This window comes from Elephas maximus, chromosome 14, assembly GCF_024166365.1.
Source record: "Elephas maximus indicus isolate mEleMax1 chromosome 14, mEleMax1 primary haplotype, whole genome shotgun sequence".
In the NCBI taxonomy this organism is placed as follows: Eukaryota; Metazoa; Chordata; class Mammalia; order Proboscidea; family Elephantidae; genus Elephas; species Elephas maximus.
Window position 1 is genome coordinate 68,447,581 of NC_064832.1, and position 24,657 is coordinate 68,472,237.

Genomic DNA, 24,657 nt, shown 5'->3' on the forward strand with positions numbered 1-24,657 from the left:
AAACTAAAAAAAGGTGAGTTTTTTTTAATTTCAACTTTTGTTTTTGTCCCAGAAGCAAAGCTATACACAGCTAATAATTTAATGCAAATATGTAATGAATTACAAGTGACCATTCAGAGTTGTACTGAATTCATTGCTTTTGTTTGCCCTTATGTCTAAGTCAGTTCTTGGTCGATAGAGTAGATTTTTCCTTATATTAAACATGAAATCTTACCCATAAACCAATCACAGTTTTTTTATAATTATGTGTGTGTATTTTGGAAAACGGTATTTTAAGTATCTACTTAGCTAATCCTTGCATGTTCAGGAAATTACACGGTTGTAATGATACTTTCTGTAATAACAGGATATCCTTTAAATGAGAAAATGCTTCTTAGCATTTTAGAATAATTTCATTTTAAGCACTTATAAATACTTGATTTCTTAGTAGAAAAGTACTTTTAGGAAGAATACCCTTCCTTTTTTTTTTTAAAGGTCTGGATTTTTTTTTTTTCTTTTGCCTTCACAGCATTTCTAATTCTTTGGTTGTTATTAAACAGCTTAACGAGTAATCTTTTCATATATACATCAAAATGCATATTAACTGCAAAGGAAAAGCAATTTGGCCTTTTAGGACCCTAATACCCCCCCCTTTTTTTTTTTTTCCTGAAATGGGGAATAAGTTTGAAAACCGGAAGATAGACTTGAATTACGTTTTGAAGACTCCAGATAGAGATATTAATAGATTTGCCTCTATGGATCAGTTGAACTAGTTGACAGTTGATGGGTGGATGGCTCTGCCACATAATAGAAAACATTGAAATCAAAGCCAGGAGTCCTGGATTCTGCTTCTGGCTTTGACAGTCATTAGTTAGGTGGTTTTGGTCAAGTCAGCTACGTCTTTGTGCTCCTGAATAGTTGAAAAACAGAAACAACTTTCTCGTGATGGTTATGGATTAGATCCATATAGCTTACTTGATGTCTGTATTTTTTTTCTTTTTAACTCTGAGAGGATTTAAGTCAGAATCAGAATGCTTAAAAATTCCTTAAAATGTCTTTACTTAATTTCTTCATGCAGCAATCATTTCTTAAATCCCTTAGATTTCTTTCTGAGGACTGAAACATTTAATGCACTGTTTAAAGTTGCTGGGGTTTCTGAAAACCCTATTTTAGGTTTCTCGGAACCGTAACGAAAACCCAAAAAAAACCCAACCCACTGCCGTTGAGTCGATTCTGACTCATAACGAACCATAATGAAGAGTGAAGTTTATATTACACGTAAAGTGGTGTGTATCAAGTTACATTACACTGTCGCAGTGCCCACACAGTCAAGCAGAGGGGGCACAAGTTCACTGTCAATGTCCTGGCAAACAGTGATGTAGTGATGTCATTAATACGTTTAATGAAATAAATAATCGTTATAATTTTGTACCCCTCTACCAGAACTGGGGGGGGGGAGGCTAGCTGAGGAAGTGAGTTCTTCATCCAGACTCTTCTTCTGAAAGACTTAAGAATAAACTGGATATTTGATCTTTTCTTACAATTAATATGGAAGACAATGAAAAATTAGATGCATAGTCCCAAGATTCAGGCCACAGTTTAAATTTTTATCTTTGTAACTAGGGCTAAATTAAATCAGGTTACTTAAGCAGTTGTATTGACAGTTAATATTACCAAAATTTAAAACTTAATCTTTGATCCTTGTAATTCTAAGAAGAAAGCCTAGGAATCTTAAGATTCTATAAAAGCACATTTCTTATCAAAGTCTTTTCATCTCTTGAAATAGTATTACTTGAAGCTTATTCTTCCTGAATTGTCATATGAACTGTCATTAGACTTGAGATATATGATGTGTGATTCTGTGTCTGTACCATGAGTTAAATTACCTTTAGAAATTGTGCATTTTGAGGTAACATGTATATATTGTGTTCCATTAGCATTAGGAGACAGAAATAAATATGACTAGAGTAAAAATCTAGAATTATTGGTGCTAATGCTACGGCTGCTGACCAAAGGGTTGGCAGTTCATATCTGCCAAGCACGCCTTGGAAACTCTGTGGGGCAGTTCTACTCTGTCCTATAGGGTCGCTATGAGTCGGAATTGACTCAATGGCACTGGGTAATGTTTTAATATTTGAACCTAATCATTTAATTATTAAAATGGTACTTAGTATGCTGGCACTTGGGAAATAAGATAGTGAATAAATGCTGTCTTGATCTAAGAGTCATAAAATGTAGTTAAAAGTAAAAAATTATAGTAATGTACCACCCTGTTTTTAATGTTGTAGAACATTAACTAGATATAAACACACACTCACACATACACACACAGTGGAGGTTTAGGGTCATGGTTTTATAAGAAATCCTAGTTAATTGGTCTAATAATATGTTTAGTACCTGATCTACCTCCTAGTTCCTTTCATGGTGCCTGGGGTCTTAAAAAAATTTGCAAGCAGCCATCCAAGGCACAACAATTGGTCTCTATTAACCTGGAGCAACAGAGGAAGAAGGAGAGTGAGGAATAGGAGGATATGCAATGTGTGGCTGATTGCTGCCATGAACAGATGCCTCCTTTGCCATGAGACCTGCTGTCATTACTAAATGTTTTGATTGAAGATTCTACAGAGAAATCCTGATCAAAAGGGAAAAAGTACAGAATAGAATTTCAAATTCTCATGGACTCCAGGCTTTCTGGAACCATGGAGACTGGGTGAACCCTGAAACTATTACCCTGAGGTAATCTTTAAAACTTAAACCAAAAATATCCCCTGAAGCCTTAAAACCAAACAATAATGTAGCTTAACTCATAAAAAATGTCGCCTTGAACATTATGCTCTTTTAGGAACTACCTATATGGGATCAAAGTAACAACATCAACTCGAAAGATTAGATTGGAAATTTAGGAGACAGTGAGTTTATGTTAATGGGGGAGGAACAACTCAGAAAAGGAGGTTGGGAGTGGTTGCAGAACTTGAAGAATCTAATCAGTATCGATGAATTGTACATGTAGAAACAGTACATGAATTGGTGTATGTTTTACTGTGTATGTTCTCCACAACAGCAACAAAATTAATTAAAAAAAAAAAAATGAGCCCGGGGGTGGGTCGAGAGAGAGAGAGAGAGACCTCTGAAGCTCAGGCTCTGAGAAAATGCCTAAAATTGTGGATGGAACAAGAACATTGAAAAAAAAAGCATTCTGTGATCCACTTTTCACCCTGGGCATCAACGTAATGCTAGATAAATTTTAAACTGGTGGTGTGCCAAGGCTACCGTAGTAACAAAAAGCCCCAAACACCTCAACTCCTAACTATGTTGACTCAATCCTGCAAATTAAAGGCCTAGAAGAAGAAAAGGCATGCCCATTCCCAGGCATAGATACTGTTTATCTTATACATACAAGATATCTGGCTTTTAACCAAAAATTATAAGACATAGAAGCAAGGAAAATAATAACACACTGTCAAGAGACAAAGCAGTCAACCAAACCAGACTCAGATATGATTCAGATGTTGGAACTATTGGGCATGGAATTTAAAATGACTGTGAGTGATGTGTTCAAGGCTCAAACATCAAAGGTGGACAGCATGCACCAACAATTGGAGAATATTAGTAGAGAGATGGATACTATAAGAAAGACTCAAATGGGAATGCTAGTAATGAAAAACACAATACCAGAGATGAAAAACATCTTTAATGGGTTCACCAATAGACTCAACAAAGTTGATTAAAGAATTAGTAAACTCAACAGTAAATAATTAGAAATTACTGAGATTGAACTGAAGGGAAAAATAGAAAAATGAACAGAGCATCTGTAATGGTTAAGGTTGCATATCAACTTGGCTGGGCCATAATTCTCAGTGGTTTGATAGCCGTATGATGTCATGATCACTTCCATGATGAGATTTTATATAATGTGATCACCTCTATGATGGGATGTTCTGTGAGTAGCCAGTCAGTTGAAAGGGAGTTTCCTTGGGCATGTGGCCTTCATTGAATTTAAGTGAATATTCTGGCAAGTCTCACTCTGAATCCTGCAGCTGGCTCCTGTTCATCTGGCTTCCAATTCTTAGACTTGAGCCAGCAGCTTACCTGCAGTCCTGCCTGCCGATCTTGGGATTCATCGATCTTCCCAGCCTGTGAGTAAGAGCTCTGCTCTCTGACCTGGTCGTCTTGGGTTTGCCACTCCCTACAGCTATATGAATCAGGAGAAGCCTCTGTTCTGACTCACGGATGTGGGACATTCCAGCCTCTACAACCACGTGAGCCATTTCCTTGATACAGATCTCTCTCTATGTTTATTTATATGCTTTACTGGTTTTACTTCTCTAGAGAACCCAACCTAAGACATTAAATTCTATCTTAGTCATCCAGTGCTGCTGTAATAGAAATACTACAGATGGGTGACTTTAACAAAGAGAAATTTATTCTCTCACAGTCTAGGAGGCTAGAAGTGCAAATTCAGGGTGCCAACTCCAGGGGAAGGCTTTCTGTCTCTGTTGGCTCTGGAAGAAGGTTCTTGACATCAGTCTTCCCCTGGTTGAGGAGCTTCTCAGTGCAAGGACCCTGGGTCCAAAGGTCATGCTATTCTCCTGGCTCTTGTTTCTTGATGGTGTGAAGTCCCTATGACTCTGTCACTTCTCTCTTTTCTATCTCAGAAGAGATTGGCTTAAAACACAACCTAATCTTGTAAATTGAGTCCTGCCTCATTAACACAACTACCTCTATCCTGCCTCATTAGCATCATAGAGATAGGATTTATAACATACGAAAATCATATGAGATGACACACAATACTGAGAATCATGGACTAGCCAAGTTGACGTATATTTTTGGGACCATAATTCAATCTGTGACAGCATCCAGAAACTATGGGGGCAATTTCAAATAATCCATGAAAGTGAAATGCCAGAAGAAGAGAGAGAGGTAGGGAGAATGGGTAGAAAAAAATATTTTAAATAATTAAATAATTAAGGATCTCAAACCACAGGTTTAGTAAGCTCAGAGAACATCAGGGTGGATAAGTAACCCCACTCCCCCCAAAACAAATACACATACACACACAACCCTAGACACATATTCAAACTACTGGAAACCAACGATAAATAGAAAGTCTTCAAGGCATCCAGAGGAAAAAGACATGTTAGATACAGGGGAACGACGGTAAAGATTATAGCAGACTTCTCATAAAAAATTATGCAAGCCAGAAGACAATGGGATGGTACGTTTAAAAAGTACTGAGAAAATTAAATGGAACAAAAATATGTTTCAAAAATAAGAGAAAACTGAAAACTTTAAGACAAAAAATACGAACTGAGAACTCACAAACAGCTGCCCTGCGCGACAAGAAATGTAAAGGAATTTCTTTATGCAGAGCAGTATGAAACCAAATAGAAAGTGAAGGTAAATATAAAATTCATTTTGTTCTTGTGTTTAATTGCTGTAAAAGAGAATTGTCTAAATAAAAAAGTAACTGTGTATTGTAAATTTATAGCATATATAAAAATAAAATACATGACAACAGTACAAAGTATGAGAGGGAGGAATTGGAATAATACTGCCGGAGCCCTGGTGGCGCAGTGGTTAAGTGTTCGGCTGCTAACAAAAAGGCCGACAATTTGAATCCACCAGCCACTCCTTGGAAACCCTATAGGGCAGTTCCACTCTGTCCTGTAGGGTCTCTATGAGTCAGAATTGACTTGACAGCAACAGATTTGGTTTGGTTTGGAAGGTTCTGACACCACAGCTGAGGTGGTATAATATTATTTGAAGATAGACTGTTCATGGAGATATTTTTTGTATGCACCAGAAAAATTACAAAAAAAAAAAAAAGGTAAAAGAAGAAATATAAACCATAAGCTAACTGTAGAGATAAATTCCAATAATAAAAATACACAATCCAAAAGAAAGCAGAAAAGGAACAAAAGAATAGATGGGAAAAAAATAGAGAACTATATTTTAATCCAGTCATGTCAGTGATTACATGAAATTGATGAAATACAGAGAGAGAGCGAGAGAGACAAATGGAAGCACTGATGATGAAGGTGAAATGGGGATGGAATGTCATAGGCACATTTGGGTAAAGGGTATATTGGTGTTTCCTGTGCTATTTTTGTTTTTGTAGCTTTTTTTTAAGTTTGAAATGTTTTTAAAAAGAAAAAGATTCATCGAAAATGGAAGAGGACCATCATATTTGAAGCTAGAAATTGCCATTTCTCTCAAGTGTGTTTGTAGTAAGCGACCTTGAGGGATGAGGTAATGTCTCCCTCCAGGACAAATAGCCAGTTTGCTTACTAAGCTTACTACTTTCTATAAAACAGCAGTTTCCCCAAGTTCAGTGTTCTCTCCTGTAATGCAGCTGACTGTGTGTGTACTATCCACCTGCACCCTCTGTGTTTCACTGATGCCAATTGGGGGTAAGGAGGAACTGAAACAAATATACTGATCATGCTCCTTGCTGTGCCATGAGTAATAAAACCCTTTTTCTTTGACCCTGGAATCTCTTGTCTTCTGCCAGCACCCCTGAAAGAGTAATAGGCTGACTTAATAGGGTAAAATCAAATTGCAGACCTGACAGTCTAGTCCTCTGACCATGTTTTACTTGTTGCTATTTCTGTTCTTTTTCTCATACTGAATTCTTTGCCAGGAATACTTTTCCCATTTCACCTGTCCAAAATTTATACATTCTTTTAGTGTACCATTTCAGTTCTATTTCTGATTTAGTAATCTCTCCTCTCCAGATTCTTAGAAAATTTTTATTTTCTCCACTACTCATTAGTTATCCCTTCCTCCCTCCTTTCCTTTCCTACCATTTCTTTTTTCTCCTTCATTCTTCCCCTCTTCTTTCTTCTTCCTTCCTTCCCTCCATCTGTCTCATATTTAACTTGAATCAGATTGAATAATAACAAACTTCTGTTTATAAATATGACAAAGTTCTGTTCAGAATATGTGAGAGCAGATACTTTCTTATATATCTTTTCCCCCCATGTAGAGCCAAGTATAGGATTCTGCTTTTATTTATTTCTTATTGCCTTGATCTTATTACTAGTAATAAGAGTTCACAAACCTACTTTTTAACCTCCCATCAAAATCTAGGTTATTGTATTGTTTATGTAGACAAGAAGCAGTAAGTAGAGTTTTCAGGGTTGAAAAGAACTTAGGAATCACTCAGGACAAACTGCCTCATTTTCCTGAAAGGAATAGATCATGATTAGTGAAATCTGTTATCATTAAGCAAGGACTTGTGTCACTATTGTTCCTGTTTCTTCTTACTATGGTTATAGTGATTGAAATTTTATCATATTCTTTACATTTTTTATCTGTTTCATCTACTGGTATTATTTATTAGATGTGACATTTATAAAATTATTGTTTGGATTACCATTAATAAGTTAGTTATTGTAAGCATGCATATTGTGTGGAAAACTCTCTGGCCAGATCTGGCTTTTGGGGTTCAATAGTGTTTAAAAAGGCGACTTCTAAAATATCTAACCTTAAAAGAATTACTCTTTTCCTCATTATAATCTGGTTTAATACATTAGTATTAACATCCTTCTGTTGGTCACTTAGACTGTACAGTCATTGGACTCTAGAGCCAGATTCCTAGGGCTTGAGTCCCAGCACTGCACCTTGCTGGCAGTGTGACCTTTATTTGTCAAATGAGAATAATTATAGCACCTATCTCCTGAGTTACGGGGAGAGTAAGTGAATCAGTATATGTAAAGTGCTTAAAAGAGTGCCTGGCACACAATAAGTGATATGTATTTTTACTAATACTGTTGACTAATAGGCCATGATAGTTTCCATTTAACTTGTCAGCTTAGGAATTTGTGCAGGTCATCAGCTTCAGAGGGGTTCATTTCACTCCTGTTTATATTTCACAGTTTTTTTTTTTTTTCCTTAGAGCTTATTCCCTCTGAGAAATTCCTTTTACCAGTGCCTGATTATCATACAGTTTTCTTCAACCCACAATTCTTTGTGTGTTTTGTATGTGTTACATATTTTTCTTGTGTGTGTTAATCTTTAAACATTTTAATGCAATATTCCCATTTACTGCCTTTTAAACATGTAATTCCATGAGCCTGATATGTAAGTATTTCAGATGTGCCCTTACAGAAACTCGGGCATATAACTGAATACCTTGGATATATATTTCCACTTTGCCCCCTTTTAACCAATGTTCATATACAGGCCTTTACTAGACTATGGCTGATTAGAAGTACTGGACCATATGAATACACGTATGACCATACGTTGCTTTTAAGAATAATTGATCAACCAATAAAATGGTCTAAGTAAAGTGTTCTCTTTTTTAATTATGTAGTCCTCCTCGCCATCCTCATCACAGCCTCATTCTAGCCACTGCAGAACGAAGGCCTCATCATTGTGTCACCATGCATCCCTGGCCTGGGTCAAACGTAACCACATAGGCCCTGCAAAGGCTGCCAGTCCATCTCTTCGTCTTCGTCGCTGGCGACCCTTCTTACGCCTACCATCTTTGGGTCTCCATTCTGTTGTAAGTGTAGTCAATCTTCCATCTCTTCTTCCAGTGGCAAGGGCAATCCATTTTTCACCTTAAACTTCTTCAGTCTTCAAAGTACTTTTCTCTTGGTTCACTCAACCATTAGCTTTTTCTCCCCAGTAAGAGTGCAAGCATGCCTCTATGCTTTGCAGTCTAGCTTGATTTTCACCAATGCCTTAAACATCCATCTTTCTACTCTGTAACCTGCCAAAATAAGGGTGCCTGCCTTTTGAAGAGTACTGATCACAATTCATGACTGTTATGTTTCTGTCAGTTGTTAAAATGAGTATGTATTCTCTTATACTTCATCTTCCAATTTTATTTAGTTGACTTGGTTCAACAAATGCTATGTTCTTTCTGAGTTCTTTACCATCTTTTACTTTATTTTTTTCATGTTTCTGAGCAGGACTTTAGTCTTTTGCCATGCTCTGGGTCACTTTACTTACTCTGTCCTCAATCTAAATCCTTTGTGGTGTAGGGTGTTTCATCTAAGCTATTTTATTCCCCAAGGTGGCTCAGGTACTTGGTTTAATCTTGATCTGATCTTCCCTGCCTATTCAATTTCTAAAGATCTTTTCCAAGTAGGAGGTGAAGATTTTCTCCTTGTGAATTGCTCTAAGCTTCCCACAAATTTTATGATTCCTCTTCCTTAGATTAATCATATTAGCAAACTACTAAACAGTGCACTTGTTTCTATAATCTTGCTAATTGTCTTAGGTGTTGACGATGTTGGTGGAATTCTAATAATTTTCATGAATTGAAATGAATTGCAGAGTTAAACAAGCACAGCTCTTGTTCTGATGCTTTGGAATGTTAAAGGCAATGACCGGGGTTTGGCAGAGCCTACATAGAAATGCTAATATATCTGAAAGTTTTGGTGTGTACTGTACTCTTATGAGAAACTTGACATTTCCATATATTATCATGACTTTTGAAGCCAGAGAATGCCTGATAACACACATTTAATGTTTTATTAGAAATTAAAGGTCTGTGTCAAACATTCTTTCTTTCCACTTATTTACCCTTCTAGAGCTATACTCAAACCATTAAGTGGGGTCTTGACACTTTTCCTTTTTTGCTTCTACCAAATATCAGTATGGTCATCAAAATAGCCTTCCATTTGTGCTCAATATAAACAGATTGGTACCTCTCTCTCTATTTCATTGCCCTCATTCTGAATCACAGCACGTAGTTGTCATTTTTATCTGTTCATCCATTTGATGTTTATTACTTCCCTCCTGTGCTGTAAACTGTTTGGCACAGTAAGAGATACAAGGTGAATTAGACGATCAGAATAAAGCCCCAATTTTGTAAATTTAGACCTGGTCACAACTGAGTAAATTCTAAAGATGGATAAATTCCTTTGTCCTTCAAGAATATTCCAAATATAAGTCAACATGTTATAAAATTTGAAATTTCCTATTTTACATGTTTTTGTATAATGCTCATCTTTGATGAGTATTAATTCTGATGTTTTGTAGCTTCATAAATATTTTCGTAATGTAGTGGTTAAGAACATGGATTCTAGAACCATACTGCCTGGTTTAAATCCAGATTCCATCACCTCTACTAGCTGTGTAACCTAGAGCATGTGACTTAATGACTCCATGTCTCAGTTTTCTTGAAAGTAAAATGAATACAACCACATTATCTACCTTATAGGGTTTATGGAAACCATGGTGGCACAGTGGTTAAGAGTTTGGCTGCTAACCAAAAGGTCGCAGTTTGAATCCACCAGGCCAGGCACTCCTTGGAAACTATGGGCAGTTCTACTCTGTCCTATAGGGCGCTATGAGTAAGAATCGACTTGATGGCTATGGGTTTGGTTTGGTTTTGGCATAGGGTTTATATGCGAATAAATTGGTCAATACTTATGAAACACTTAGAAAACTCATTGCCGTCGAGTCTATTCTGACCAACTCATAGCAACCTGATAGGACAGAGTAGAGCTGCCCCAAAGGGCTGCCAAGGAGCAGCTGGTAGATTCAAACTGCCGACCTTTTGGTTAGCAACTGAGCTCTTAACCACTCCACCGCCACTATTATATATTAAGCACCATGCAATTATAAATTTCTTTCTTTTTTATTTTTTTGGTGAAAATATACACAACAAAACATATACCCCTTTAACAATTCCTACGTGTGCAATTCAGTGACATTGGTTATGTTCTTCAAGTGTGCCACCTTTCTTGACAATCTTTTCCAGACTATTCCACAATCATTAACATGCAGTTATAAATTACATTTAATCTGTATTTTGTTTTATAATATATAATTTATATTCTATTTAATTGATGTTTATAATAACTTTTATTCTTGGAGATAATTAAACAATTGGATACTTGCAGATTTTAGACTCTCAGACTAATTGAAGTTGACCAAGGAAAAGGTTCATAATAGGTACTGAGGTTTTGTGGAAGTCTGAGAGGCTTCGAGCTTTACTGACTTTTTATAGTAGTTTGAAGGCGTTTAATGCTCTCTTCATAATTTTATATTATTCGTGTGTGCTTTTGAATAAAAAGTACAAAATTTACAATTTTTTAGTTGCTAGGTATAACTATTTACATCTAGTGTAAATATATGTAATATTAATACCATGGTAATGTATAATGCTTATATAGCACTTTACAGTCTATAGAATACTATTACACAGCTCATATAAACCTCAAAACTAAGGAACCTGAGGCTCACAGAAATCAGGATACATATTCAGACTTTCTGATTCTAATTATACTGTTTACCTCTAGCACAGCCTTTACTGGCAAAATATGAAAAATAGAAGCTACGAGATGTATAATTCTTAAGAAGATACGCAGTTAAAGTGATAATTTATGAAAACATAACAGCTCAGAAGATTCAAAATGCTTGATATCCTGGTGGAGAATTTTCTTAAAATGAGTAAAATATTTGGACAAGGAATTCTTTTCTAGCATTTTTGTTTTGGAGTTGAATTTCCAGTTTGTAGAATTGCCTAGATTTGGCCTTGAAAACTCAGATTCTCTTCTGGTCATGGGTAAAATGAGGGCATTGGATTGAGTGACCTCTGACCATTGATGAACCTGGAGAGAAAATTCTCCAGATAATTGTCATGGTCTTTAAGTATTTGAAGGAATGTCAAGTTCAAGAGGGAGTAAACTTTTTCTGAGATGATGGAAAGTTCAGAGACATGTTTTAGTCACAGTAGGAGAGAGAACTCTCTAACAAAACTGAAGATGAAGTAAGACCCAAAAAATCAAACCCATTGCTGCTGAGTCAATTCCAACTCATAGCAACTGACTCATAGCTTCAAAACCTAGTGCAGTCCCCTCTTCTTGGAGGGGCTACCACACAATGGGGCTGCAGCAGAGTAGCTCAGTATCGAAGCGACAGTAAGACTAGATAACTCTCTCTGATTCTTCTTAACTTTGGAATTCTTTAGTTCTAGGTTGAAGTTAGGAAGAACTAGTTGGCTAAATTGATTTATGCTGAGCTTTTTTCATGCATAACATGAAGGGAAATCTCTGAAGGATAATGTGGGATTCAGTGAGTTACTTTATCTGTAAATGTTTTAGAAGAAGCATTCTGCAAACCCAAGATAGTAATGTTTATTATATACCTTTCAATTTCTACATTACAAAACTTAGTATTACAGGTACTTAAAAATAATTACCGAGGGTGAATATCATTTTTAGAGTTATGATACTGTTAATGGTGCTTAAAGGAGGCTAAGTAATATGAAAACATAACTTGACTTTTAAAACTTTTGCCTATAAAATTTATATCGTGCTTGCCTTTAACAGTAATTGTATTTCATTTTGAACTATTTAGATTTGATATATAGTTAACTGTATTATTGTATATTATAGGAAATGCCAGTTAATCATGTCTTGACTTTGTCTAAGTTATTTGAATATCTGAGGAATGCTGCAGCTATTGTTCATGCAAATTGAATCTGATAAGCTAAGAAAAGCTAGGTATAGTTTCAATGTGAAAATGTTCATTAAGAGTCGAAGAAAGCAAGAGAACAATCAGAGGTTACAGTTAGTTGTACTTTAATTTGTTTTTATCTTCCCTCTACAACCCCACCCCCTTTAACCTTTTGGGCTATTTTCCTGCGTCTATTGATTTTTAAATGTTTTGGCTCTAAAATGAATAAAGATAATTATTTTACTCTAAAACTGCTTATATTGCATTATTCAAAAAATGAAATTTTCAAGGTCAGATCATTAAGGGAACAACTCACTTTCTTGATGTCTTAAAATTTAACCTGAAGAAGTCTTTTAACTTCTAAGTTTTTTTTTTTTTTGGAATTTTGTAACTGCAAATTTTAAAAAGTACACAAATAAGCTTATTCATTCATTTAGTTCAACAAGTATACTTTGTGCATCGGCTGTGTAGTAGGAACTGTGCTGGGTGCTGGGGCTTCCAAGCTCGGCAAGACCTTTGTCTTTAGATCAATTGAGACAAAGACAGATGTGCTTTTAGTCAATGTTTTCCTTGTTGACACATGAGTACATTGTTAGAAACATAGGCATGGTCACTCTTTGTCTACTGTAACGAAGATTAAGCCTTATATTGAACCAGTGGTCTCTTATGTCATCTGATATTATTTATATATGTTTATATATACTTTACTGATTTGTGTGACTACTGACATGTGTAATATTTTTTCCTCCTGTTCCAGGCGCCAAGTATAGATGAAAAAGTAGATCTTCATTTTATTGCCTTAGTTCACGTAGATGGGCATCTCTATGAATTAGGTAAGAGCTATTTTAATTTATCCTGGGGGGAAAAGGAGGAAATGGGAAAGCCTCTACTTACAATAAACAGAAATGTTGGCGTTTATTGTGTTTATTTAAGTTAATTCAAGTGCCCTGTAAAATCGAGTTGGCAAAATGACAGTTTCCCTTCTAAGATTTTCACTAGGAAAAAGAAATCTATTTTTTCATGTTCAGGCATCTTAAATAATGTTTGCACACTACCTTTGCATTTCAGGAAAGGAGGAAAGTAAAACCCATTACAGGAAACTCCTGTGGATCACTGCAGCAATCTGTATAAACTTACTGAGTTAGTTATCAACATCTGGATGAGTCAGCTTGATCATGAACTAGATTTAAAATATAGTTTAATAATTATGACTACTTTTTGTATTCAATAATGAGTGGCAATAGTTTTCAACCTTTTGTACTGTCCTGCTTATCTACCAGATTTAGCATTTATTGATGATTCTTGACTGGATTGATTATTACTATGCCAAATGGTGATTTAAAAAAAAAAAAATTGTAATTCCTCTGACATTTATTAGGAACTTTTATTTCACCATTCATTTATGTCAAAATCAACTCATGGATTTGTATTTTACTCAAAAGGTTACAATCGTTACTATCACTTAGTTTGTTGCTCAGACTGCCCAGACATAACCTTCAAAGATATTCCTTTAAGCTGGCCATTGTGTCTTTTTGAGATGACCCTGTAGTTCGACCCCTGTTGTTCCTTGAGAACTTTCTTTCAGATGTAAGATGATCCAAGTTTACCTTTTATTTTCCTGGCCCAGCCTTGTATTCAGTCACTTCTCCAAGAAGCCCTGGTTCCTTTTTGTGAAAATGGTATTTAGAACCAAGATCTGGTTGATCATTGCTTCTGAGCTAGGTGTGCTCATTGCTACTGAGCTTCGAGGTTCTCTCAGAGGACAGAGCTAGGAAATACTTGTATAAATTATAAGCCTGCATACACACGTATGTGAATATGGGTGTACACATGTGCACACAATTATATCTATTTCTCTCTATATTAAAAAAGCATGAATTTACATCAGTACTTCTGATTCTAATCTAGTATTGTACAGTTTATTACAGCATGTTCCTTATTTATGACTCTTTTCTCTGTAAGTTAAGAAATCCAACTTCAATTATCTTTTGTGTATTTTCTGTTTTACTTGTTTTTCCTGTATATAAAAAACTCTCGGCCACACAGGCCAAAAGCTCAGTCCCAGACAATGCTCCCTGCCTCTACCTGTTGTTATGCTGATTCTCAGCCCAGCCCAGACAAAGAACCATAGCTCTAAGCTGTGTAACTACCTTCTTTCTGGTATTTGGCCCTGCAAATTCTAGCTGCCTTAGCCTCCTGAACTCTGCTGTCTGTTTTCTCAGTTTATTGAGATGTTGTGCTCTGCTTGGGTTTCCTTCCCCTGCCCTGGGGTCCTGAAAATGCATCCAGACAGAAATCTGGTGCTATTCTAGTACTTGTCTACAGTTCTAGGCTGCCTGTTGTCCAGTGGCTAAAAACAGCTATTTCATATATTCTGTCCAGTTTTCTAGTTGTGTATAGAAGAGGCCTAGTTCAAAGCAGTTAGTCCATCATGACTGGAAGTAGAAGTTACCTAATTAATATCTCTTGACTTTCCATAAGGTAAGATAAGGATTTAGCTTCCTTTTGCCTCCCTCTTTGCCCACCCTTCACTCCTGATAACAAACATGCATACTTTTCTTTTTCTTGTTCTCCAAGTGTAGTTGTTGTTTGTATTATTATGACCACGGATACATTATTCTCAACTGAGTGATAATTACTGGAGTTTTCTTTTTAACTTTTTTATTTCTTGAGAATTAACAATTCTCTTGTTTTGCCCTTTGGTTGGTTTGGCTATTTTATTTTATATTTTTACCTGTTTAACACTTAAGTCTCTCCCAGGCTCTTTTCAGTTGGTTGAAATCTCCTCTGACTATGTTGGAACATCTGGCATTCTGTTAAGTTGGTCTCCTTGGAGATCTTTCTCCCAAGTACCTTCTTGTGTGCTCCAATCTGGCAGGTTGTGCTCGAGGCCTCAGACACATTTGTCATCTTGGAATGTCTCTTCATCATCATCCCAGGGATTCCCTTTAACACATTTGTCTGTTGAAACTCCTGTTTCTGGATCCCATGTCTTCCTCATTCCTTTTTTACTCACTCTTTTTTTTTTTGTTTTTTTTTTTGAGTCCCTTCTCCAGAAGCTTCCTAAAGGGGAGTGAGGTACAGGAAACAATTTGACATTTTGTTCTGGATTCCTGAGAGTCCCAAGGACAGAGACTTACCTGGGGGCTGGGTGCTGACTAAGCCTCACTAGGCACGATATAATTTATCATGGACATCTGGTGAGACTGTTAAGAGTCCTGAGCCCTGACCCTCAGATGGAGCTTCCTGGTTGGTAAGACTGCATCCCCTTGGGACATAGAAGCTCCACATGGACCCCTCCCAGACCTTGTCCTATGCGTCTCTTCATTTGTATCATTTTTTGTTATATTAAAACTGTTAATCTCAGGTATAGTTTTTCTACGAGCCCTGTGAGTTGTTCCAGAATATTATAGGACTCAAAGGAGTAATGGGGGCTGGCAGGACTGAAGTGGAGGGAGTCATGTGAACTTCTGAGCTTGTGGCTGGCTCCTGCTGACTTAGCCCCAGGTGGCTGGGGATGAGAGAAGGGCTGTGTGGGCAGCTGGGATCTGAACTGAACAGGGAAGGGGAGCTGAGATTTCCATAGGACGCAGTTGGCGTGTGGAATGAGATTTATTATCCATCACACAATTTGGCTGCCCAGGGACAATAGGAAGTAAAATTTTTGACACCTTGAATGTTTGACCTTGCACAGTTTGACTGTGTCTAAAATTCTAGGTTGGAAAATAATATTGACGGCTTTGCTGCATTGTGTTTAACTTCCTGAGTTTTTCATGAGAAGTCTAGAGTTATAATTCCTGATTCTTTTTATGTGACCTGTTAGTTCCCCTCTTTGTCACCCTCCTCCATGAACAATTAGGAGCTCTTCTTTGTCCGAAGTAGTCAGACATTTTATGATGTATGTCTTTTGTTGAGGTGTGTTTTTTATCAGTAATTTTGGATCCTCAGTGGGACCTTTCGGTCGGGAAACTCCTATCTTTTGATCTGGGAAATTTTCAGTCTTTGGGTTTCTCTTCTGTTTTCCCTTCTTCTGAACTCGTTTAGATTTTAGAATTCCTGGTCTTTTCTCTCCCATTTTAAATGTTTGTATAGTTTCCGATTTTTAAGATCCCTCATTCATGTATAGGCTGTCCTCAGATGTCTGGTGATACTTGATACTTGGCTTTCTGCGCCAAAAGCTGACAAAAGTTCTGTGTTTGTGGTATCTCTCTGCTTTTGCACAACTCGGCTGCCTATGGCTTTCTGTGGGGTCTTGTGATCAAGCTGTCTAAAGGGCAAGATCTGAATTAGTTGGTTAGTCACCCCCCAAAAATCAGACTGCTTCATGGGCTACTGTCTTCTTTCCTTTCCAACCTATACCTACCTGGTACAGCCCATTTTGACCAAGGCTGCAGGGTTACGTGACCCATACACTAGGTGCAGCTTTCCCTGCCTCGTTCAGTACGGGCCTGTGTGTGTGTGAGTCTCTGAGCCTCATGGATTATTCTACAGGGTGTGCGTTTGCTTAAATTAAACTTATTGGAAAATGATGGCTGTGAGGTAATAGTAGTTGAAACAGTTGTAACTTTCAGATTATAGATCTTATTCTTTTTAGCATTTTTTTTTTTTTTTCCTGTAAAGGTCCAGGTAGTAAATATTTTAGGTTTTGCAGGCTACAGACTATTTCCGTCTGTCTGTCTTCCTCTTCTTTTTTTTTTTAAATAACCTTTTAAAAACCTAAAAAAAAATTACCAGTTTAAGGTTGGTACAAAAACAGCCAATGGCAGGATTATCCTGTGGGTTATAATTAGCCTATTCCTGGAGTAGAATAACAAAAATTATTCTTAATCTTTGCTCTAAACTGCTGTCATGACCAAATAGGACATAGTTTTCGTTTTATGTATATTCTTTTGACATTTCAGGATCAATTGTTTAATAGTCTTAGTCTATAATAATGTTGTTTGAAATTAGTTATATGTTACTTTAAACAACACCGACTTATAAAGGAAAATCACTCAGTAGGGTTTGCTGGAGAAAGATGTGCAGTCTGCTTATGTAAAGATTACAGCCTTGGAAACCGTATGTCAGTTCTACTCTGTCCTATAGAGTCGCTACGAGTCGGAATCAACTGGATGACAATGGGTTTTGGTTTAAGGTTTATTATTTGAATGATATCAAAAAATAAATTATAGGAATCAGAAAAATATATATATTAATTTAGAATTTGGTTAAGGAGGGAAAAACCTACATTGTATATATACACACACACATATATACACACTTTTGCTTTTATGTAAGAATTAAAAGATAAAATAATACTAAATGGGGCAGTATATAATGAATTTAATGGATTCCTATAAATAAATATAGAATAAATAAACTATTGAATAAGTATCTGCTACAAAAGGATATTGTAAGGAAATGTTTTATATTACTGAGAAATGTTTTGCAGTTTAGAAAGATATAAATTCGTGGAAATATGGATAAGTAATTGTTCATGCATAATACTTAGCTATAGAAGAGTATCTCCTTTATGGTTCTTACAAACTTTAGGAATTAAGGCCCAGACACTGTAACTTAGGGATGTTGTTTCTTTAGAATGTTGAATATTTATCTCAGTGTTAGCTCAAAAATGAGGGTCACAAATTCCGATGATGTAATTAATAGAAAAATTAATATCAGTTTACTGTGTAGTAGTTTCGGGAGCCTGGGTGCCGCAAGTTGTTTGCAGTTGGTGAGTTGGAATCAACTCAGTGGCAACTATAACAACAAAAAGCTAACCTAAAAAGAGTGTCCACCAATCCATTTATATCACTGTGTGTGCATACTGATTAAAAAAGAAAAACTTGTATTATGTTTGGAAACCATGTAATTATAGAAGGGGTTATATTTTATGGAAACTTAATAAAGTGTTGCTTATAAGGCATCTGAGACTGTAGATTGATTGCAGATTATAGGTTTGGATAAGGAGACCCTGGTGGTGTAGTGGTTAAGAGCTAGGGGTGCTAACCAAAAGGTCAGCAGTTCAAATACACCAGGCGCTCCTTGGAAACTCTATGGGGCAGTTCTACCCTGTCCTATAGGGTCGCTATGAGTTGGAATTGACTCAATGGCAGTGAGTTTGGTTTTTTTGGAAAGGTTGGTAGTTTGAACCAACCCAGCAAGTCTGTGGAAGGAAAGACCAGGCAAACTGCTTTTGTAAATATTACAGCCAAGAAAATCCTTTGGAGCAGTTCTACCATGTAACACATGAGGTTGCCATGAGTCAGGGCCAAGTCAATGGCAGCTAACAACAACAACATGTAGTGTTTCAACTATGGAGAATATTAGTGTTAATTTTCACTCATATGTTTCTCTAAAACCAGTGCCTACCAACCCATTTATATCATCGTGTATGCATATTGATTAAAAAAAAAAAAACTTGTAGTATGTTTAGAAGCCCTGTAATTAATAGAAGGGGTTATGTTTTATGGAAACTTAAGGAAGTGCTGCTTATAAGGCATCTGAGACTATAGATTGATTATAGATTATAGGTTTGGATATAGAATATCGCTTAGCTTTGTGTTAGCATTAGTTTATATAATTCTGAGCCTCTTCAGTTTTTCATAGTGTTATTCAAGGGTGATTGTAATTTTGACTGATTATTTTTGGTGGTCAGTAAAATAATCCTAAACTGTTCAGAGTGCCACTCTGTACTACTGCCTTGGTGGTACACAATTAGTAATAAATAAGTCTTGTTGTAACTCCCTTTTGTTGGGGTAAACATGCTCAGTTTTACTTAAAAACCTTCTGATTTAGCCTTTAAAATGAAGAAAGAAAATTTTTATATTTCTGACTGAGGGTAAAAATTGGGATCATAACCTTTTTTTAAACTATTCTTACCTATTTTTCATATCCTTTTCAGAAAATTAAAGCCACTGTTTATTCCTAGTAAATTCTGTTCAGAAAGATGGTTTAGACTTTCAAGCATGGAAGCAAAGTTCTAATAACTTCCAATATTAAAAATATAGGTAGCACATTTCCAATATTTGCCTTAAGGTGTATTGTTTTAAATATCTTTTAACTTTTCTTGCCTCAGTGTCTGAAAAGGAAAATGGAAGTTAAAAGTATATTCTCTTGTACAAACAGGTAAATATTCAACCATTTGTCTGTTTCCACAGATGGACGGAAACCATTTCCAATAAACCATGGCAAAACTAGTGATGAAACTTTGTTAGAGGTAAGGTTATAAAACTTGTCATCTTTTGAACATCTCTAAAGATCACTTGTATAATGTTTTCTATATACTTGAATGCTTCCTGGTCTTTGCTCTCTTTAGAAAAATTTGAATTACTGTTAAATATCTAAATCAAATAAAGAGAAAATTTTCCAGGCTAAAAGTGTGAATCATTGTCACATCTGAAAAAGACAAGAATGGCATTGAAAAGGTTGATCATCATATCCCGTATTTCATTGACTCCAAGAGAGTATCAATTGTACAATGACCCTGCTTTTTAGAGATTTTGAAACTGTGAAAAAATTGTGCGGCTTAAAATCAACAAAACCTGTAATTTTCAGGATAAAAGTTAGGGCCTTCTAAGAAAGAACACGTAATGTGTCTTATGCTTTTGTACTAAGTCAGCTAGGTCACCAACTATTCATGCTTGTAGTGGTGTTTATATTGTTTTTCATTTGAAAAAACAAGTGTGCAGTATAAAATTAGTATGAATTAGAAAAATATTAAATGTTTATTTATCATTTGTAAGTAAATACAGGTGTATAAACTAAAAGGTTACACTTTTTTTTTCTGCAGGATGCCATAGAAGTTTGCAAGAAGTTTATGGAACGTGACCCTGATGAATTAAGATTTAATGCGATTGCTCTTTCTGCAGCATAGCTTGTTGATAATGGAAACACCAAATACTGTATTATTTGCAACAAAATTAAACTTCTGCTGCCATACACTAACTCAAAAGTTTTGATATTTTCCGTAACTTGACTGATTAAACTTTGTGTGAATTAAACTTTGACTTAATCTGTGTTTTATATTCCTTTGTCCTGAGTTATTACAACTTTCTTTCGTTAGAACTTTCCAAGTTCTTCTTTCTTATGAAGGATTTGTCTTGTTTGAGAACTAGGAATAACTTTCTTATTCTCTTCAAATTCAATGGGAGATCATGTATTTGGGGACACACACAATTCCATCTGCATAATATGAATATGTGTTACTATTATACAGATATTAACATATTTATTTAGTAAACATTTATTGAGCATCTACTCAAAAAGAGCTGGACACAGTTGTAGTTGCTGGAGTTATAATGATGAACACTGTAGACAAGTTCCATACTCATGGAGCTTATGTTCTTATGAGAAGAGACAAAAACAAACACATAAATAAGACACATACGAATGATAGATGCTGTGTAGTGGATTAAAGTAGGATTTGTGTTAGAGAGTGGTTGAAGGGATACTTAGTGGTTGAAGGGATACTTTAGATTGTGTGGTTGGGGAAGGCTCTAGAAGGAGATGACTTTGAAGATGAGATCTGAATGACAAAAAAGCAGCCAGTCATATAAAGGTGATGGGAAGAGAAGAAGGAATAATTAAAGCAGTCCCTAAGGTAGAAAAAGTCCGTTGTGTTGGAGGAACAGAAAGAGGACTAGTATGACCGGAGCATAGAGGTAATGGGGAAAGCAGCATGAGATATGATCGGAGAAGTAGTGGCTTTGTGACGCAGGGAAAGGCATTTGGATTTATTGCAAATGTGATGGTAAGCCATTGGCGGGTTTTAAGCAAGGGAGTGACCTGATTTGATTTACGATATTAAAAGATCACTCTAGCTACTCAAAGATAATATATCAGGGCAAAAAGAAGGCCAAATATAGAGATAGAAGAGTTCGCTGCATAGTAATTCAGTGAGAGACGATAATGACTGGGTCTTAAAAGTGGTAGTAATTTAGATGGAGGCACGCAAGTGAATTTGGGGTATGTTTTGAAGAAAGAATGGCTTTAGTAGAGTCTTAAAGGACAGGTGGAAGGCAGTGGAAAGGTGGAAGGGTATTTACAGAGTTGGGTCCAAGTTCAGGGTAGGTGTGATGGCAATGTTCTGTCTTTTTTAGGGTGGTGGTTACATGGGTATATACATTTATCAAGCTTATTGAATTGTATATTTAAAATCTGTACTTCACATATATACATCTTACCTCCTAAAGGAAGGGGGACAGGATGGGAATAAGTACAGAAGTTAGGAGAAAGACCAGATTGGGCCAGAATGAAGTTCTGGACCAATAATCGTGTGTGATGTTTGGAAAAATCTTCAGTTTTTTCATCTTTGGCATTCAATTTGTCATTCCTGGCATAGTAGACCATATGACTATCCCATTCAAAATGACTAATACCAGTCCATTTCAGCTCACTAATGCCTAGGATATCGATCTTCAAGCTTTCTACTTCTTTTTTGTTGACTTCCACATTCTAGATTCATACTTCATACATTCAACGCCCTGGTTATTAATGGATGTTTATAACTGTTTCTTCTCATTTTGAGTCATGCCACATCAGCAAATGAAGATTCCAAAAGCTTTACTCCATCCATGTCATTAAAGTTGACTCTACTTTGAGGAGGCAGCTCTTCCCCAGTTGTATTTTATGTGCTTTCCAACCTAAGGGGCTCATCTCCGGCACTATATCAGACAATGTTCTGCTGCTATTCATAAGGTTATCACGGGCAAATTTTGTTTTTTAGAAGTAGATCTCCAGGTCCTTCTTCCTAGTCTTAGTCTGGAACTCCGCTGAAACCTGTCCGCCATGGGTGACCCTGATGGTATTGGAAATACTAGTTGTGTAGCTTCCAGCATCACAGCAACATGCAAGCCACCACAGTACGACAAACTGACAGACAAGCAGTAGTGGACAATTCATGTACACACTCAATTTGGGAAACACTAGATTAGAGAACTATGTCATAGGGTTGCTATGAGTTGGAATCTACTCAACGGCAATGGGTTTGCTTTTTAGGTTTGGATTAGAGAAAACATTATAGCGAGGAAGTCCTCTTTGGGAGATATTTAAATTTTATCACCATTCTATGCTGAAGAGGCTTGGATGAAGTGACCTTAATAGGAATGAAGAAATAATCTGAAACAATTTCATAAGCGATATGTAGAAGATGCTTTTGTCATGCCAAGAATAACCACCAGATATTTTACTCTTTTGTTACATTGTTAACATTTTTTACTCACACCTATCTTGCATATTGGAGCCCTGTTGGCACAATGGTTAAGAACTTGGCTGCTAGCCAAAAGGTCAGCAGTTTGAATCCACCAGCCACTCCTATAGGGTCACTATGAGTCGGGATCAACTCAACAGCAACGGATTTGGGTTTTATTTTGGTATATTGTATGTTATCCTAATTGTCTTAAATATTTCTAAGCAATTTTCTGCCTGTTGCCCTGCTGGACTTGTTTAGTTTATCATTTCTTACTAATCAATGACATATTGTCAAATAACTTACACAGTTTCTCAACGTTTGATATGAGGAACCCTAACTTTACATGCTTTTAATGGGCAAGAAAATTTTGAGGTCAACCTCAAGTGTTGAAAAACAATTAAAGTTTAAGAATTTTTAAAAATTGCATATACATCGGGTGGTGAGCAATTGCAGCAGTCCTCAGCTTGTTTTTTGTTTTTTTAATTTTATGTATTATGAATAATATTTTGTAACTTTTTATGGAGCCACATTTAGGACCTGCCTTCTTTTGAACACACTTTAGAGTGATCTCCCTTGAGAAACATACAACCTGAAAATTTTCTCTTGCTTCTCCCTTCTTAGGTTTATGATGAGAATTTTAGTCTTTCCTCAACTGTGTTTACTACAATAGTTATTCACTTAAGATTTTGCACTAATAGAAAAGATTAATATTTAACTTTGTATGGAAGCTTTGTCATTAAGGCTGATCACGTTTTAGGTCATTTTTGTATACTGCTTTTAATGACCATGATACATCTAAGGAAAATGAACTAAAATGAGAACTGAAACTTTATATGTTTTTGGCCATTGGACTTTTGAGAATTGACTAAGCATCGCCTTCCACTGAGTGTAATGGTTTCCTTTAAGTTATAGAAACAGAGAGGAGCTTTTATGAACTCCATATGATTTAACTCCTCCTACTTTTCATGTTCATTTGTGACTAACAGATTATCTGTATTCTGTGGTGATTCTAACTTTAATATGTCTTAAAATCACTTTTTATAGTTAAAAGTATTTAAAGAAGAAATCTGATTTAAACTTATTTCATCTTAGGTTAATATATAGTGCTTTATTAAGTAAAGTTTATAATTGGACTGTGTATTACAGTCTGCTTATTTAATAAAAGTAATGTAGTTTAAGAGATCATTAGTTGTTAATTTTTGTCTACTACTATAGCTTTCAAAAGAAGCATCTATAAAGCTTAAGATTCCTGTTAGTGCTTATAAGAAATTGCAAAGAGACATTTTCATGTTTTAAAAAGTTTTCTATTTGTAGAATTTCTTTTCAGGAAAGCTTACATATATGTGTATATACATGTATATACACTTATGAATGTGTGTATATACATGTATATACACATGTATGTGTGTGTGTGTGTATACTGGACTCAAACGTACCAACAACTATGAAGATGACACAGGGCCAGGCAATGTTTTCTTGTGTTACATATGAGATCGCCATGAATGGGACCTGACTGTATGGCAACTAACAAAAACAACATGTGTGTATACATATATATGTGTACACCGTTAGGTCCATTCTGACTCATGGTGACCCCATGTGTGTTAGAATAAAACTGTATCCCATAGCTTTTTTAGTGGATGGTTTTTTGAAAATAGATTGCTAGGCCTTTCTTCTGAGGAATATATAATAAAGCTTTTCTAATCTAGATGTGAGTATAAATTGAAATAGTTAAAATAAGAATCCAAGTGGTCAAGACTAAATTCTAAATTTCAGTATGATATGAGTCTTGGATTGCTTGATAAACTGTGTGGTTTATCAACATGAAAACATAGTTGGTTCTAAACAACAGAGCTGTATTTGATAGTACATCTTGTAAGAACCAAAGGAAGAGATCTCTGTGCCTTGCACATGTTCTGTGACAACAAGATGAAAATAAACTGCTGGAGGCTTTATTTGTATCCTAAACATGTAAGACTTGAAGCACATACCAAGGTTGTAAATTAGACTACTCTTTAAAAAATGCAGCAAAACCTGTCTGCTGAAAAGTTGCATCGCTTACAAGCGTTTGACTACCTGTTGTA

General features: G+C 35.9%; 1 protein-coding gene across 2 annotated transcripts in view; it reads left to right on the forward strand.

Moving 5' to 3' along the window:
- Window positions 1-20,378, forward strand: part of UCHL3 (ubiquitin C-terminal hydrolase L3) — a 58,647-nt gene extending 38,269 nt beyond the window's left edge. The window contains exons 7-10 of one of the 2 annotated variants that reach the window (XM_049853001.1): window positions 8,300-8,491; window positions 13,160-13,235; window positions 19,542-19,600; window positions 20,174-20,378. In XM_049853001.1, coding sequence (XP_049708958.1) covers window positions 8,300-8,491; window positions 13,160-13,235; window positions 19,542-19,600; window positions 20,174-20,257 — 411 coding nt within the window. In that variant the 3' untranslated portion in view covers window positions 20,258-20,378. The remainder of the gene's footprint in view (window positions 1-8,299; window positions 8,492-13,159; window positions 13,236-19,541; window positions 19,601-20,173) is intronic. The other variant, XM_049853002.1, reaches the window with a different exon arrangement.
- Window positions 20,379-24,657: the final 4,279 nt, after the last annotated feature.